At 43.8% G+C, this 19,076-nt stretch overlaps 1 protein-coding gene across 1 annotated transcript; it reads right to left on the bottom strand.

Moving 5' to 3' along the window:
* Window positions 1-6,197: 6,197 nt before the first annotated feature.
* LOC141666285 (uncharacterized) lies at window positions 6,198-6,989 on the bottom strand. The gene has a single exon (XM_074472276.1). The coding sequence runs from the start codon at window positions 6,987-6,989 to the stop codon at window positions 6,198-6,200; it is 792 nt and encodes a 263-aa protein (XP_074328377.1).
* Window positions 6,990-19,076: the final 12,087 nt, after the last annotated feature.

Genomic DNA, 19,076 nt, shown 5'->3' on the forward strand with positions numbered 1-19,076 from the left:
CCGCGACAACTCCGGTGTGAGAATAAGAAATGGGCTTTCTTGAAGAAGAAGAAGAAGAAGAGGGAAGAATGAGCTATTCAAAAAATATGTGAGGGTGTGTGTATAGGTGTGTAGCAGTAACCCTCTTTTTGGGGCCTTTTATAGGTCCCAAGATTTAGGATTTTTGGGGTTTGTACCTCTTCATCCTGACCTTTGATCATTCTTGGTTGGTGATAGGTTGAACGGTCCCAATGGGCTGTGTGGTCAGGTGTCCTTTCTCCATCAGAGTTGTCTTGGGATGTTTACCCATGAACGGCTGGGATGCAATTATTCCATTTTGGGTAACATGAGACAGTTGACTCTTTTGTTCCGTGTCACGTGGCACCGGGGACCACCCCGACTCGGGCCTGGGGTGTTATCTTTTTTGGGCCTCTGTTCTTTTATCTGGGCCTGATTATTTCTGGCCTATCATTTGCCTCTCACTCCCTTATGCGGGTTTTCCCGGATGGGGGAGTAGTTGTCTTGGAAAAAATTTCACTTCTTTGATTTGTCCCCTATCCCCCCGGGATGTCTTGGGTACAAGTCCCCGGGGTGGTGTTTGGGTAGGCCCTTTGGTTCTTGGCCCTTTGAAAATTTTTTGTCATTTTTCCTTTGATTTGTGGCTCCTAACCCCGGGGTGTTGTTGGGTACAAGTCCCCGGGGTTGTGTTTGGATAGGTCTTTTGGTTCTTGGCACTTTGGAAAATTTTTGTCATTTTTTCTTTGATTTGTAGCCCCTAACCCCGGGGTGTTATTGGGTACAAGTCCCCGGGGTTGTGTTTGGGTAGGCCTTTTGGTTCCTGGCACTTTGGAATTTTTTTTTTATTTTTCCTTTGATTTGTGGCCCCTAATCCCGAGGTGTTGTTGGGTACAAGTCCCCGGGGTTGTGTTTGGGTAGGCCTTTTGGTTCCTGGCACTTTGGAAAAATTGTCATTTTTCCTTTGATTTGTGGCCCCTAACCCCGGGGTGTTGTTGGGTACAAGTCACCGGGGTTGTATTTGGGTAGGCCTTTTGGTTCTTGACACTTGGAAAAAATTATCATTTTTCCTTTGCTTTGGGGCCCTTAACCCCGGGGTGTTGTTGGGTACAAGTCACCGGGGTTGTATTTGGGTAGGCCTTTTGGTTCTTGACACTTGGAAAAAATTATCATTTTTCCTTTGATTTGGGGCCCCTAACCCCGGGGTGTTGTTGGGTGCAAGTCCCCGGGGTTGTGTTTGGGTAGACTTGGGTGCAGATGTGACAGGTGGGTAGTGCTTTAGCGCTTTTCCCGGAGTGTCAGGTGGCGGTTGAGCTTCTTGTACGAATATGTGTAAGTATTTGTATATGCACGAAACGTTGCAGTTTTTCCCCCCTTTTTCTCCTCAAAAGCCGGGCCCGTTAAATAATTATAGCAATGTAATTATTAACTGCAGCAGTTATTTTATGGACGTCCAGGATTGTGCCACGTGTCCTCGATCAACGGACCGGATTGCGGGGTAGTTGAGTGGGTTAACTCTCCCTTTGTGCCTATAAATACTCCGCCTTTCTCATTTCTTTTCTCTTTACGCAACTTCAAACACAAAATCTTTCTGCCATTTTTCTCCAAGTCGAATTTGGGAGCTCCTTTACTTTTTGAAGCCGGTTTATTCTCCTGCTTTCTTGTAAGTTTTCGAACTTGTCTTCGTTCTTCTCTTTGTTTCTTCGTGATTGTTTAGCGAATACTTGTAGTCTGTGCTTTTAGAATGCATGCGTGCTCAAGTATCTGAATTAGTTTATTTTCTTTGTGTCGAGTTTTGGTGAGTCAAACAGGTTGTTTGTTGTTTAGATTTATAACTCTCGTTTGCGAAGAGATAGTTGATGTTTGTAGTGATTTTGGGCTTTTGTTTTGTTATGCACATGTGTGCGAATAAGGGTTTTAATTTGTGCAAAACTGGGTTTGCTCTTTGCTTTATGATTGTTCATAAGATGCGTTATAGGCATATATATGTATGTATAGGTTGTATGATATAATTTGGTGTTTTGATTTTGAGTTTAACTGTTTCTGAGTAGCTTTTGTGTTTCTTTCTTTTCTTTTTTCTTCCCGAAATGGCATAGACTCCTGGGTTATATGGTTAGGAGGGGTAGAAGGAAACAATTAGCTAACCTGAAACGTAGACCTGACCGTCCCCACTTTGGATTTCCCGAACATTCTTCGAGTGACTCTTCCCCGGAACCAGAAAATATGCCTCCCCGTCGTCAAGCCATAGTTGAGGAGTTGCCTACCTTCTTGTTGAACCCCGGGCAGACTTTGGGTAGGAGAGACGGGTCCTGGGTAGACATCGATCATTATTTCGTTCAGACCCGTTATAATAGTCCTCCCCATGATTACTAATTTAGGGACCTTACTACTGCGTATAGGCCCGGGGGCATAGAGGCTTATGATGGGGCCCAGATGGATAAGCTTTTCTATAACGCTCCCGGGACTAGGTATGTTCCAGCTCCCCGTCATCCCGACCTCTTTGAGTATACCTTTCAGCAGATAGATGACCTAGTGAAGGCCGTTTTTCACTTCGGGGATGATATGGAGTGGAGGTGGCCCGAGCCTCACGATAGGGTTTATCACCGCCCTGTTGGTGGTTGGGTAGGAATTCCTTTAGAGCATCTGCGTAGCATGAGGCCCAACCTTCATCAATTTACCAAGTCCCTGTACCGTGACGTGTACGGGATACCCTTCACCCAACTAGCTCTGAACTCTATTAAGTGGGTTTCCTGGTTCTTGGCCTGCTACCATGTGAAGAAGTACCTTCCTACGTTTAAGCTTTTCCAATACCTCTTTAAGATCAAAAAGTCCACTTTACCTCCCCTTTTTGAGTTTACCTTTAATATAGATGGTTGTGGGCTCCCTTCTGATGCCAAAAAGGCTCCCGTCTTTATGCTGAACTCGCTCCGGGGCTGGCACCAGGAGTTCATCTTCATCCGGGGCTGGGACCTGGAGTTTATGCCTTTGTACAAAACTGCTTTAAAAAATAACAGGTTCCCATCCGAGAGGCTCGATGGAGATGCCTTGGTGAAGATGTATGACTTTGTGGTGGCTCTTGGTGCCCGGTGGACCCGGGATACCTTTTTAGATAATCAGACATTGTTTAATGTTGGCTATAAGTGTTTTACGTTAGTAGCTTTTCCCTTGTACTTTTCCTGATGTATATCTTTATCTTGTTCCTCTTTATAACTGTTGTTCCTTATGCAGGCCTTCCCTTCCTTAATCCTTTCCATTACGCTATGTCGCAACAATTCAAAGATTTGGCTGGAAGGTTCAAGAAGATTGGTGGTGTCGTTCAATTGGACTCGGGGAAGAAGGTAGCTGGTGGAGGTAGTGGTTCTCAGACTCGGGATGCTGGTTCCTCGGGCAATAGTGTAAGGCAAAGTGCTCCCGTGGTTACTACACCTGCTGTCCCGGAGCCTGAGGAGGTTGAGGTAGTTGAGCTGGAGGAGGTGGAGGTCGGATCCTTGAATCCTCGGAAGAGGAAGGCTATAGCAGAGGATGCTGGTGGTTCCGGAACTCCCCAGCATAGGAGGGTTTCTGGATCGGGTCCTTCTGAGAAGGAGAGCCAAAAGTTGGTGGAGGAAGATGCACTGAAGAACCTCTTGGCCCGGATGGCTTTGGATGATCGTCGGAATGAGATGTTTGAAAATTATGCCACCCCTGCTGACTTCGACTGTTATGCCACGGAGGATCTGGATACCTTCCTTGATCATCGTATCCGGGATGTTTCGGAGGTAAGACCGTTCTTTTATCATTTTATTTCCTGCCCTTGTGTTAGTACTTAGTCATTTTATTTTCAGGCCAATGCTCGGATCAACGGTTGTTCCACCATTCTCCACAACTTCCGCATAAGGGAGGCCAAGAATAAGGCTGCGCTGAAGGAGCTGACTAAGGAGAAGGAAAGCTTCACCAAGTACCGGGAGGTAAAGGAAAAAAGTATCGAGAACATAAGAAAGCTGTTGCTGAGGCGGTGAAGTCTCGAGAGGCTGCGGAGCATGTGGTTGGATCCCTCCGGGCGGAGGTGGAGAACTTGAAAAGGGAGCTTACTGCTAGGCCCCGGGCAGAGGAGGTGCTGGAGTCCTTCCAGGGTACCCCTGCTTACTACGAGGAGCTTAACAACAAGATCTTTGAGAAGGTCAACATCTGCTGGGACATTCCTTCTGCCTATCTGGCTAAGAATCCGGGTGGTGACATGGACGGATTCATAGAGCTGTACCTTGCCGAAGAGCTCCGCCGTGAAGATGCCTGAGCTACTGAGGCGGGTACTTCCGGGACACAGCCGCCTCCGCCTCCCGAAGAGGGCCGCGAGAAGACTCCTCCGCCTCCCGAGAACTGAGGAATGAAGACCCAGGCTTTGTGCCTTGTAATTTTATTTTTCGTAACTTGCAGTTGTTTCAGACTTGGCCCTTGTGGCTTTTAGACTTCGTTTATTTGGTTTTCGTATGACTTTGATTTGGATTTATCCCGGGGCTTGTTTTGCCTCGGGAATGCATGTAAATATATTTCCCTTTCGTATTCGGTTTTGCTTTCTTTCGTCGAAATTTTTCTAAGTAATGGTAATGGTCCGCGGGAAGGGGTTTAAAATTTTAACTGAATAAAATTTTCTAAGAACACATGGGTTGTGTAATGGTCCCCGGGAAGGAGTTTTAAAATTTTAACTAAATAAAATTTTCTAAGTACACATGGGTTGTGTAATGGTCTCCGGGAAGGGGTTTTTAAAATTTTAATTGAATAAAATTTTCTAAGTACACATGGGTTGTGTAATGGTCCCCGGGAAGGGGTTTAAAATTTTAATTGAATAAATTTTTCTAAGTACACATGGGTTGTGTAATGGTCCCTGGGAAGGGGTTTTAAAATTTTAATGGGATAAAATTTTCTAAGTACACATGGGTTGTGTAATGGTCCCCGGGAAGGAGTTTTAAAATTTTAATGGGATAAAATTTTCTAAGTACACATGGATTGTGTAATGGTCCCCGGAAAGGGGTTTTAAAATTTTAATGGGATAAAATTTTCTAAGTACACATGGGTTGTGTAATGGTCCCCGGGAAGGGGTTTTTAAAATTTTAATGGGATAAAATTTTCTAAGTAATATAGCGACAGTGATCGAATGATAGTAGGATAATCTTGAGCTATGGGGTGCTCAATGTGGAGCTTTCATTTAAATCATAATAAAGAAAAAATACATTCCGGGGAAAATGTTGAAAATTATATCAAGCTGCTATAGCCTAAAAGTAGAGGAGATCCCGAAATGTGCGCCCTACCTTTACTGGTAGAATTTCCTTAGGCGGGCTTCATGTCAAGTGTTTGGGACTTCGGTTCCCCCGAGGTAGCTTAGCTTGTAAGTTGCTGGTCGGAGCACTTCTTTAACCCTATAGGGGCCTTCCCAGTTGGGTTGGAGTTTCCCTTGATTGGTTGGGTCTGAGGCCTCTGTGTGCCGGAGTATTAAGTCTCCCGCCTCGTACTCTCTGATTTTTGCCTTCTTCCCAAAGTAGAGTTTTGTCTTTTCTTTGTAGCCTTCCATCCTTTTTACCGCCTTGTCTCTTATCTCATCTAGGAGTTCCAGGTTGGTCTTAAGTCCTTCAATGTTTGAGATCGTCAAAGTAGACGACCCTGTGGGAAGGGGACCCGGTTTCGATTGGTATGCGGGCTTCGGTACCGTATGCAAGCTTAAAGGGGGTCTCATTCGTTCCCGTTCTGGGGGTGGTTCTGTAGGACCAAAGGACTTTTGGAAGCTCATCAGGCCAAGTTTTCTTGGTTTCTTCTAGTCTTTTTTCCAGGCCCTGAAGTATGGTTCTGTTAGTTACTTCGACATGTCCATTCCCCTGAGGGTGCACAACTGACGCTCTTTTGTGCTTGATTCCGAGCTCTTTCAGATATGCTTCAAATTCGGACCCGACGAACTGCGGGCCATTGTCGGAGATGAGAACTACAGGGATCCCGAACCTCATGACGATTGCGTCCATGAACTTGATACAATCTTGTTGATTGATTGTCCTCATGGCCTTGGCTTCTGCCCACTTTGTCATGTAATCAATGGCTACCAGGACGTAGCGGAGGTCACCTTTTGCTCGGGGAAAGGGGCCCATGATATCTATGCCCCAAACAACAAATGGGATATGAGATAATACCGATGCTGGCAGGCTGGGGCTTTGCCTGGGAACATTGCTGAATTTCTGGCACTAGGGGCATTTCTTAACATAAGCGACGGAGTCGGAGTGGACTGTGGGCCAATGATATCCTTGTCTGATGACTTTGTAAGCTAGAGCTTTGGCCGTCAGGTGGTCTCCGCAGGTGCCTTCATGAACTTCTCGGAGGCAATAATTGGCCTCATCTGGGTCCACGCATTTCAAGGTGGGTGCTGAAAAGGTTCTTCTGTATAACTGACCATCTTCCAGGAAGAAACAAGCAGTTTTGTGCTTCAAGTACCTGGCCTTGTTCTGGTTTTCCGGGAGCGTCCCATCTCTTAAGTATGCTATGTAGGGAGTCATCCAATTGTCTGGGCTCCCGATGCACAGGACTTCAGCTCGCTCTGTGCTGTGTACTTCGAGTTCTTCGAAGTATACTGAACTGTCGAGGTCCGAAGTATTCTGCACGAGCTTGGACAGCTCATCTGCTTTGGAGTTCTCTTCTCTGTTGATCTGAAGTATGGTGATGTTGGGAGTGGCTTCCCAGATATTCCGTACCATTGCCTGGTACTGTGCCAATATCGGGTCTTTCGTGATATATTCTCCACTGGTTTGCTTGACCACGATCTGAGAATCACTGTAGACGGTCACCTTTGAAATACCAAGAGATTTTGCCAATTTGAGCCCGGAGATGAGTGCCTCATATTCAGCCTGATTATTCGTTGCCTTGAAAGCAAAAGTTATTGCCTGTTGAATGGTAAAGCCCTCGGGGCTGATAAGGATGAGGCCCGTTCCGGATCTTTCGGCCGTGGATGATCCATCAACATAGAGCTTCCAACACTTCATTTCTGGGTTGGTTCCTTTCGGGACTATCTCTTGGGGGGAGGGCAGATGCTGCTCCGGGAAGGTGCATTCCATGACGAATTCGGCTAAGGCCTACGCCTTTATCGCCGTACGTGGCACGAACTTGATGTTAAATTGACTTAATTCAATGGCCCAGTTAACCAACCTTCCGGAGGCATCTGGCTTGTGGATGATTTTTCTGAGCTGCTGGTCTGTGACCACTCTGATCTCTCGGCCTTGGAAGTATTGTCTCAGCTTCCTGCTAGAGTGTACAAGGGCCAAGGCGAATTTTTCCAAGTTTGGGTACCGAGTCTCGGCGTCCTTGAGGACTTGCCTGACATAGTATATGGGGTTATGCATTCCTCCTTCCTCCCGGACCAGTGCCGAAGAGACAGCCTTGGGGCCAGCGGCGGTGTAGAGAGATAAAGGCTCTCCGGGCTTGGCTTTGGAAAGTACCGGGGGGTTCGTCAGGTGCCTCTTGATTTCTTCGAAAGCTGTGTGACATTCTGGGGTCCAATCCACTAACTTCTTGTTCCGGGCTCCTTTGAGCAACTCGAAGAATGGGAGGCATCTTTCTGCCAGCTTCAGGATAAACCTTCGGAGGGCCGCTAGGCATCCTGCCAACTTCTGGATGTCTTTCTGTGTGTGGGGTATCTTCATTTCTATTATGGCGTTAATTTTCTCTGGGTTTGCTTCTATTCCTCTTTCGCTGACCAAGAATCCCAGGAATTTACCTGAAGGTACCCCGAATGTACATTTTTCCGGATTCAGCTTCATGTTGTATCTCCTCAGGTTGTCAAAACACTCCTTGAGGTCTTTTATGTGATCTGGGATGGTGAGTGACTTGGAGATCATATCGTCTACATAAGATTCCATGTTCCTCCCTAACTAGCACTTGAAAATTGTGTTCATCATTTTCTGGTAGGTGGCCCCGATGTTGATGAGCCTGAAAGGCATCATGATGAAGGCATAGACTACCCTATGAGTGATGAAGGCTGTTTTGGCGATGTCTTCGGGATTCATGCGAACCTGGTTGTATCCCGAAAAGGCGTCCATGAAGCTGAGCATGGTGTGGCCCGAAGTTGCGTCGATTAGCTGGTTAATATTTGGGAGGGGATAGGAATCTTTATGACATGCATCGTTGAGGCTCGTGTAGTCGACACACATTCTCCACCTTCCATTCGGCTTCTTGACTAGCACCACATTGGCGAGCCAGTCGGGATACTTGATTTCGCAGATGATGTCGGCCCTGAGCAGCTTCTCTATCTCTTCATCTATTGCTTGCTGTCGTTCGGGAGCAAAGTTTCTCCTTTTTTGTTTGATCGGCTTTCTCCTCGAGTCTACATCCAGACTGTGCATTGCCACAGATTGATCGATCCCGGGCATATCTTCCGGTGCCCATGCGAATACATCCGCATATTCTCTTAACAGCGAGATGAGCTCTTTTTGGAAGGATGTCTCTAGGCCTTTACCAATTTTCAGTTTCCGGGTGGGGTTCCCGGGGTCCAATTCTATCTCCATCGTCTGGGCGGCCGGTTCTACCTTGGTTTTCTCTCTTATTTCTACAAATTTCGGTATCCGGGCGTCGGCGTTGGTTACGCTGTATCCCGAATCCTCTATCATATTGACGTCCGACTTTAGCCTTTTGCTGAAATATTCACGATGCTTCTTGCGACTTTGGCCTTTGGGTAAGGCCATTGCCTTCTTTCTGTTTTCTGAATCAGTTTCGGCCATGACCAGCGCCTGTCCGTAGCATTTTCCCGAAGTTCCCCGGTCCCCCCTAAGTTCTCCGATGCCTCCCGGGGTGGGAAACTTCAGCTTCAGTTGAATTGTAGACGGGATGGCCCGAAGCTTGGTGATGGTAGGTCTTCCCAGGATCATGTTATAAGAGGATGCAACACTTATCACATAGAACTTCATGATATGAGATACCTGTCGGGGTGCGGCACCAAAGACCATGGGGAGGTATATTACCCCGCGGATCGGGATCATATTGTTCCCGAATCCATAGAGAGGGTCTTCGAGGCATGGATCCATGCGGAGGTGTCCCAACTTCATCCTGTTAAGGGTATGCTCGAAAACAATGTTAGGTGAGGAACCATTATCAACCAAAATTCTTTGTACCTCATTGTCGGCGATGTCGAGAGTCACGACCAGGGCCTGGTTGTGCTCGGGATCCAGGCCTTCATAATCTTCATTGGAGAAATATATGCGCTCATCTTCAGCGGGCTGAATCATCAGGACGTCATTGTCCTCGTCTGGACTCCGGGGTGGGGAGGAGGTCCCCCCAAAAATTATGTTGACCACATGTTTCCCGCCACCAGAGGGCTTATCCCTGTCATCAAGTCTTCTCTGTAGGTACTGGTTCATGTTACCCTTTTTGATCTGATCTTCAATGAACATTTTGAAAGAGAAGTAGTTCTCCGTGGTGTGGCTATGATCTTCGTGGTACCCGCAATGCTTGTCCCGGGCCCTGTTCCCGGGGGGTGCCAATAGCGATTTCGGGGGTAGTAAAAGGGCTTTCCCTTGACTTCTCTCAAGATGTCGGCCCGGGGCCAGTTGAACGGAGTCCATTCGGGCTATGGTTTTGGTTCCCTCTTTGGCTTGGGCTTCCTTTCACTCTTCTGGGGTTTGGAGTAATCATCCCGGGGTGGGGTCCTCCTGGATTGCTGCATATAATTGGTCTGTCTGTCTGTCCTGTGTCTCTTTTCTTTTCCGTAGGCGCGGCGGTGTTCCGGGGACTCATCATCATCCCGGATCCTCCTATTCATCTTTATTGAGGTGAGAAAGTCATTTTCTTTGATAAACTTGGAAGCCATCGCATAAGCCGAGGCGAGGCTTTGGGGCTCCCTATGGATTAGGTCTTTCACGTAGCCTTCACACGAAACTGGGTGGAGATTATGCCGGAAAATATTCACGGCTTCCTTCTCTTCAAGGTTGGAGAGCTGGTTGACTGATTCTTGGAATCTTTTGATGAACTCTGGCAGAGTTTCTATGCTTCTATGTTGAATGGTTTCCAAGTGGCACATCTGGAGTTCGTTCATACGGTTCGCCCTGAACCTCTTGAGAAATATCTCCCGGAAGTCCTTCCAAGAGTCGATGCTCCGGGAGGAGATTCGACTGAACCATTTCTGCGCCCCACCCTTTAGTGTTGAGGCGAAGAAACGGCATTTGGTGAGGTCTTTGTAGTCGTATATATTCGAGATCTGTTCAAAGTTGTTGAAATGTTCTTCAAGGTTGGCAAGCTCGTCAAAAGAGTCGAAGTTGAAGTGTTTGAGTGTGGGTTCCCTGGGGGTGGATTCCAGCTTTCTGGTGAAGGGCGTGGCCACCGCCCCGACTTCCACATCTCCTCCCACCTTTCTTTTGAGATCCCGGAGAGCCCGGGCCATTTGCTCCTGCTTAGACTCCTTTTCGGGTTCAGAATCCGAAGAGACATGGATCTGGCGTGCCTTCTTCTTTAGTTTGGCTTCCTCCTCTTGGACTCTCTTTTCAATGTTGGCTTTGGCCTTGGCCTCTTCCTCCTTTCAGATGCGGTCCCGGAGTGTGGCCCTCTTGATCTCGTCTCGGGCGTCCTCTGACGGCCTCTTAGTTTTGCCAATTCGATCCAAGACTGAGCCCCGGGATTCTTCCGAGTGCTCTTCCTGGTCCTCAAGACGGGTTTCAGGAGCCTTGTTCTTTTCTTTCCACAGGTCCATAGCCGCTTGAATCTGCTCCGGGGTCATATTTCCCCAAGGGTTAGTAGAGGTTTAGCATACTTGTGGGTTGCTTTCTATATGGTTAACCTCTGGTCTCTGGGCTGAAACTGAGATGAAGCACGAGCTGTGGGGGGCTCTTCATCTATATCTTCCATTTCGCCATCCCTGGGCAGGGCAACAGTGGGCTGAATGGTTCCGAAGATCGAGGTTTTGCTTTTTCGCGTGGTCATTGGTTTCAGAACAGATTATGGGTAATGGTACCAGGATGTGTGACTTTTCTGGAGGAAAAACTAAGGAAAGTAAGCTGTAAAGAGAGTGAGGGTTTTTGCTCTTACCAGAGAGAAGGTTTCTTTGATTTTGTAGTTGTGTAATGTAGCTGGAGATGACACCACATCACCGGAGGTTCGGCCCCTCCTTCTAGCGCCAATGATAACTCGGTTTCTTTTCAGGTCTTCTCCTTTCTCACACACGCTGGGACCTAACTTCCGTAGCGGTTGGAGTGTGGTTAACCTGCTAAGTGGGGGTCTCTGCAAAACAGAACCGGAGGGGGGGTTGTATCCCGCGGCAACTCCGATGTGAGAATAAGAAATGGGTTTTCTTGAAGAAGAAGAAGAGGGAAGAAGGAGCTATTCAAAAAATATGTGAGGGTGTGTGTATAGGTGTGTAGCAGTCAAATATTTTTTCAACCCCTAAAACCCTCTTTTTGGGGCCTTTTATAGGTCCCAAGATTTAGGTTTTTTGGGGTTTGTACATCTTCATCCTGGCCTTTGATCATTCTTGGTTGGTGATAGGTTGGACGGTCCCGATGGGCTGTGTGGTCAGGTGTCCTTTCTCCATCAGAGTTGTCTTGGGATGTTTACCCATGAACGGCTGAGATGCAATTGTTCCATTTTGGGTAACATGAGACAGTTGACTCTTTTGTTCTGTGCCACGTGGCACCGGGGACCACCCCGGCTCGGACCTGGGGTGTTATCTCTTTTGGGCCTTTGTTCTTTTATCTGAGCCTGATTATTTCTGGCCTATCAGTTTGTATCTTGAGAAAAGATGAGACAAGAATCGTTGAACAGATGAGACAAGAATCATTTTATGATCATATTTTAAGTATATAGGAAAGAGCATGGACCACTTTATCATGTTTGGCGTTACCAGTTTAAAAAAAAACGAAAGTCACATACCTGAATTCAGGCACTTCTGGTGAATTGCAAGGAGAGCTGGACCCTGTATTATTAATAAAAGTAGTTGTAATAAAGAGGTTGTAATTGCATCTGCTAAGAATCCGCAACCAACCATTTTCTCTACCAGTTTACTGGCTTCATTATACTTCTTATTCTGAAGACATCCACGAATGATCACATTATAAGCACCCCTATCGGGGATTATACCATTGCAAATCATTAAGCATCAAGTGAAATAGAGACATTGCTTTATCAACGTACTGGTTCTTGCAAAGACCATGTAACATGGTGCTGTATATCACGATATTCAACATCTGACCTGGATCTTGAATCTTATAAAAAAAAGGTCAGTGCCTCTATTGGTTTACCCAGCCGACATAGCCCAGTGGCAAAATTCCGTGTGTTTCAACTGTGGGTTCAAGACCTTCACATAGCATATTTCTGTATAGATCCATAGCTATGTCAAGTTTCAACTGCCTGCAATATGAATCCAACAGAATGTTATATGTAACATAGGTGGGCATCATCTTCTTACTTTTGATGGTATTGAGCACATCTAATGCTTCATCCATTTGGCCTCGTGAACAATATGCCTGCATGAGACTAGTGTAGGTGACTATATCAGGATATTCACCCCTATCATTTATCATCTCAATTATGTGCTTTGCATCGTCCAACTTCCCAGACTTGGAATAAGCATTAACCTGTATATTAAAAGTATGAACATTTGGAAAAATGTTCACTTCGTCCCTCATCTGTTTAAGAAACAAAGCAACCTCTTCCCATCTATTTAGGCGGCATAGGACCTGAATGACTGGAGAGTAAGTCCAAACATGCCTTTCTCCATCATTTCGGAATGGAGATTTAAAGCATCATCAACAAGACCATTCTCGCATAAAGAATCGATAATTGTGGTGTAAGTCACAGTATTAGGTTGATGTTACAGATATTAAGGCCAATATTGTGTAGATAACTCAATTTATCATCAATCTCTGTTCAATTAACTCAATCAAAGCTAGAGCTGTTCATCAATGGCGTCCCAAAGTTCTTACTCGACTGTTCTTACAGGTGCATCCTCTACTATAATTGATGTGAATCATCCTTATTTCCTTTCTTCATCTGATAGTCCAGACATGATTCTCACTACAATAACACTGAATGAGAAAAATTACTCGCAATGGAGTCGATCTATGGAGATCGCACTTTCCTCGAAAATGAAGCTAGGTTTTGTAGATGGTTCGCTGCTTAAGCCTGCACCGACTACAACCAATACTTATCTCGTAAGTCATTGGAATCGCTGCAATCACATGGTAATCTCTTGGCTTCTCAATTCAGTTTCTGCAGATATACGTAATAGTATTGTGAATATGGACACTGCTCAAGCGATTTGGACTGAATTAGCTGTTAGATATGCTCAAAGTCCCTAAATTGTTTAATCTGCGTAAGGAGATTTCTCAGTTGTCACAAGGCACAATGAGTATTACGGCATATTATACGAAATATAAAACCTTGATTGATGAACTAGATAGTCTCACAGCTAGGCCTAAGTGCGGATGTCACAAGTTTACGTGTGAGATTAATGCAAAATTGAGTGTGTATGATCTGAATGTTCAGCTAATGCAGTTTCTTATGGGATTGAGTGATGTGTTTACTGCAATTAGAGGACAGATTTTACTTATGACACCAATTCCATCTCTTAGTCAATGTTATGCAATGCTGCTTCAAGATGAAACTCAGAGAGATGTACATACTACCTCTGGTCTTAACTCTAATAATAATATGGCAATGAATGTGAGAAGCAATGTGCCTGGAAAGTTTATGGCTAAAGGTTCTGGTATGAGTACTCAGAATTCTAGCTCATTTAACAAGAAAGGCACTTCAGATGCTTTATTGGTGTGTGAATTCTGTCAAATGCAAGGACACTCTAAAGATAGGTGTTTTTGTGTGGTTGGATTTTCATCCTGGCATAGGCTCTACGGTAAGCCCAAACCAAAGCCAAGGATGAGGTCTACTACAGCTCAGGTAGCAATGGTTCATAATGATAATTCTGGTACTACTGTTCAGGATACTTCAGGTGTGGCCATGGTCTTTCTGAAAATCAGTTCAATCAATTAGTGCAGATGCTGCAGAACAACATGAAGCCTGGACCATCTGAGGCCTCTTCTAACTGGCCTTCTGCTAATACAGTTCACATTGCAGGTACTCTATTATCTTCACAGTCGGTGTCTAATAAAAGTCAGTGGATAATTGACTCTGGGGCTATAGATCATATCACTTCAAATTATGCTTTGCTTACTAATCCAGTTCAATGTGATGCTGTCTTACATCTACCAAATGGTCAAACTATTAATGTTACTCATGTTGGTAATGTTGAATTGTCTTCTGGTCTTCATCTGCAACAAGTACTCTGTGTCCCTAGTTTTTCACACAATCCTTTATCCATTTCTAAATTACTCAAAGATACTAATCTTAAGGCATGTTTCTCTGCATCCTCTTGCTATCTCCAGGGCCCTACTTGGAAGAGGGAACTCGAGATTGGTAGAGTTCAAGCTGGCCTTTACATGTTCAATTCCGCTCTAAGTACTCTGGAGAATTCTATTCTTAGTACTAGTTCTTTGAGCTGTTGTAATCATGTTAGTACTATCTCTTCTGATATTTGGCATGTCCGTTTAGGACATGTTCCTTCTTCTGTACTCAAACATATTGATGTGAACTATAACTCTGAATTTGTTGATTGTGATTCATGTCATTTTGCTAAACAAGCCACTTTACCTTTTTCAACTAGTACCTCTGTTTCAACTGCATTTGTTGACTTGATCCATACTCAAGGACCACAAATGACAATTGTAATCAATTTATAACCATTCTTGAGGATAAGTCTAGAACAACCTGGGTATTTTTATTATCTAACAAATCTCAAGTAGCTTCTATTCTTAAAGCATTCTTTGCTTATGTTCAAAATCAGTTTAAAACATCTGTCAAAATTCTTCGGATAGATAATGATTCTAATTTCTTAAATAAGGAATTATCCAATACTTTAGCTACTTTAGGAATCATTCACCAAACTAGTTGTGTATATACCCCACAACAGAATGGCAAAGTAGAACGCAAGCATCGTCATCTGTTAAACACAGCTCGGGCATTACGTTTTCATGCTGGTTTCCCAATACATTTCTGGGGTGATTGTTTGTTGACAGCCACCTATTTGATTAACAGACTACCAACTGTTGTGCTTCATGGTTCTACACCACATCAGATTTTGTTTAAAAAAGCACCAACCTATGATCATCTGCGAGTATTTGGATCGTTATGTTATGCTTCTACTACCCCTCGGTCTACCGATAAGTTTGCTGCTCGAGCAGTCAGATGTGTGATGTTGGGTTATCCTTTTGGTCAGAAGGGCTATAGACTATTAAATCTTGATACAAGAAAGGTCTTTGTCTCTAGAAATGTGGAATTTGTTGAACATGTGCTTCCCTTCAAAACTATGCATACTCCTGCTCCGTCTAGTCTGTTCACACAACATCCGCTATCTTCTACTGACGATCCTTTAGTTACTTCTGATCATGATGGTTCCATTTTGGAGTTGCACACTTCAGATCCAGTACCTAGAGTCTCTACTAATCCTGTGCCTTTGGTTCATGCTGAGTGTTCTGTTCCTCTTTTGGAACCTTTATTGCCTACTACTAATGATTCTAGTCTTCCTACTGCTGATGATCAAATCATCACTAATCCTTCTCGTCCTTCTCGTCCTGTTAGACAAAAGACTGTTCCATCTCGATTTACTGATTATACTAGTTTACCCAGTACTTTGGTGTCTAAGGCCAACACTACTACATTAACTTTACCAGATTCTTTGCACTATGATAATTTTTCCCCAGGTTATACGCATTTTATGGCCAATGTTAGTAAAATTCAGGAACCTTATTCCTACAAACAGGCAGCTGCAAGTACTGAATGGTGTACAGCAATGGCTACTGAGCTAGCTGCCCTGGAGGCCAATGACACCTGGGATATTGTGCCACTACCTCCTAATCAGAAATTGGTAGGCTGCAAATGGATATATAAGGTAAAATACTTACCTACAGGGTTGGTTGAAAGGTATAAAGCACGTCTGGTCGCTAAAGGCTTTACTCAGACAGAGGGGGTCGACTATTTTGAGGCTTTTGCCCCTGTGGCTAAAATGACTTCTCTCAGGGTTTTACTCTTCAGTGGCTGCTGCTAAAAATTGGTCTATTGACCAATTAGATGTAACAAATGCATTTCTTCACAGTGATCTAAATGAAGATGTGTATATGTCTCTACCTCTAGGCTACACTCCTCCCTCTGATATTTTGGCCAAATTTCCTGGTCAAATTCTTGTCTGCAAGCTTAAGAAATCATTATACGGTTTAAAACAAGCTCCACGTCAATGGTTTCTCAAGTTATACACTTCTTTACTTTTATTTGGCTTCAAACAGTCCGTTAGTGATCATATCTTGTTTACATTTCAAGATGGCCAGTCATTTGTTACATTGTTAGTATATGTGGATGATATGGTGTTATCCGGGAATGATTCTGCACTAATGGCTTGTGTCAAGCTATTTCTTGCTTCTCAGTTCAAGGTTTAAAGACCTTGGTCCAAATTTTTTTTTTTTAAGAATGGAATTGGCTCGCTCTAATGCTGTTATCTATCTAAATCAACGTAAATATACATAAGATCTCATTAAGGATGCTGGTTTAACTAATGCATTGCCTCTGTTCCAATGGATAAAATCATCAATTGTTAACTGATGATGAGACTGCAGTCATTTCAGATGTCTCTCTCTATCGACGTATTGTTGGTCGATTAATCTACCTAACAATTTCTCGTCCTGACATTGCATATTATGTGCATGTGTTGTCCCAAATTATGGTTGCTCCTAAAGCTATTCATCTACAGGCTCTTTTAAATTGTTGAAGTATATTAAAGGCACTTGTGGTCAAGGATTATTATTGTCTTCTACCTCTTCTCTGTATTTAAAGGCACTGTGTTTAACAACATATTGTGATGCTGACTGGGGAAGTTACAAGCTTACAAGACGGTCTGTCACTGGTTTTGTATAACTCTCGGTAGTTCTTTGGTCTCTTGGAAGAGTAAGAAACAGCCTACGGTGTCTCGTTCATCCTCTGAAGCAGAATATAGATCAATGGCTGATACAACTTGTGTGGTTAAGAAATTTGTTGGTTGAGTTGGGTGTCCCTTAGCTCAAACCTACCCCTTTGTTTTGTGACAACCTTTCATCCATGTATATTGTTGCTAATCCGGTCTACCATGAACGTACCAAGCATATCGAAATCGACTGTCACTTGGTCCGTGAAAAGCTTAACACTGGGATTATTTCTACTGCCTATGTTCCTTCCAGTGATCAACCAGCAGATTTATTCACTAAGGTTTTGGGAGCTACGCAGCTGCCTTACTTGGCAAGTTAGGAGTTGTCAATTTTTTTTCCCCTCCTAACTTGAGGGGGGATGTTACAGATATTAAGGCCGATATAGTAAAATGTAAAAAGAATTTTACACTGTCATATAAACTAGTACACAGAAATGAGAATCAGAGAGCAACTTTAGTAAACAAAGAAAGGGTACAGGTGTAACATACAGCTGGCAGAGTTAGTTAGAATAGGGGAGAGAGACTTTCTTCTTTATTAAGCAATACTGTAATAGATCTTCTTGATAGAATAATACACAATTTCTTCTAGTTCTGCAATTCACTCCATTTGACAGTTGACTGTCAGACTTTTCCATGAATCTAAACAACCAGAGGGTCATGTCAGTATGACCCGTTTTACAAAGACCATCAATCATGGTGGTAAAAGGTACAACGTGAGGTTCTAGGAAGCACCGACACTCCAAAAAGGATGCAGTATGCGTGTCGAACACGGCCGACACGGCGACACGGCTGAGTACGTGTCCGACACGCCATGTGGCGTGTCGACAAAAAAAGGCAACCGACACGCGACCGACACGGGTTCGACACGCGACCGACACGGCCCACCGACTCATCCCATATAAAAAAGCCCAAAATCATCTTAAAAAAGCCCAAAATCTTTTTTTCAAAGCCCAAACCATCTTATATTAACCCTAATTTTGTGTCTCTGTCTTTTATAACCTCCCTTCTTCATTTTTTATAACCGTATATATATACAATCAAATACATACATACATCTATATATATATAAAATACATATAAAAATATTTTTTTAACTTTTTTTTGCCGTATCCCGTATCCAGGACACTTTGATAATTGACGAATCCCCGTGTCCCGTGTCTCGTGTCGCCGTACGAGTGTCGGTGCTTCCTAGGTTAGGTTGAACTTCTCTAAACTTGATAAGGTTTGTAAACAATTGCCTGGCTTCGGCAGACTTATTTTGGGAAAGGAACCCCCTAATTAGAGTGCTATAGGTATCAACATTTGACACAAAACCACGCTTGAAGATACCGGCAAGCAGTGAAAAAGCATAATCGATTTTATTGGAGTGACAAAAACAGTTGATGGCAATACTAAAGGTATAAATACTGACAAGAGAGACAGCTACTTCATATTGTTTCATCTTAACAAGCGACGCGAGCAGTTGAGTAAAGTGAAAATCACAAGGTAGAGGTCGCATTTTAAGCATTTTTCGGAACAAACAAAGAGCATCCATCATCCACATTATTGAAACCAGATTTATTCTGAGATAGTAAATCCCTAAAAAGCATAATTTTAGATGTGATTTAGGAATACCAACAAGAGTCACTTGGTCCATTGCTGGAATGGCCTCCTTAGATTTTACAGCTGTGATCCTCTTCTGGCCTAAAAATTCCACACAGGGCTGTAAAACCTAAAGGAAAACCTTGTTATAATCTATTGTACTAACACGGACAACGACAGGCTTAAGCAACATAGATTAAAAAACAGGCTTAAGCAAAGTTTTCTTGACTGTAAGTGATGAATACATGATCTAGCGTTTCCCAGAAATTACATATGTATCTTTAAAACTTGAATTCCTTGACTATTTAGAGAGACAAATCCTTGTTTAATTTCATAACAGAAAAACTTAAGGTCCCGTTTGGGAACCTGGATTTCAATTAAATTCTAGATTTGATCAAATAACATGTTTGGGAATTTGGATTGGAATTTCATTTAAAATCCAAAACATTCAAATATTAGTATAAACATGAGAATTTGAAATGACAACGCAAATATTGTTATTTGAAAT

This window comes from Apium graveolens, chromosome 6 (assembly GCF_009905375.1).
Source record: "Apium graveolens cultivar Ventura chromosome 6, ASM990537v1, whole genome shotgun sequence".
Classification (NCBI taxonomy): Eukaryota; Viridiplantae; Streptophyta; class Magnoliopsida; order Apiales; family Apiaceae; genus Apium; species Apium graveolens.

Coding starts and splice junctions, on each gene's coding strand:
- LOC141666285 (XM_074472276.1), bottom strand. CDS start 6,989: ATGAAGTGTTGGAAGCTCTATGTTGATGGATCATCCACGGCCGAAAGA.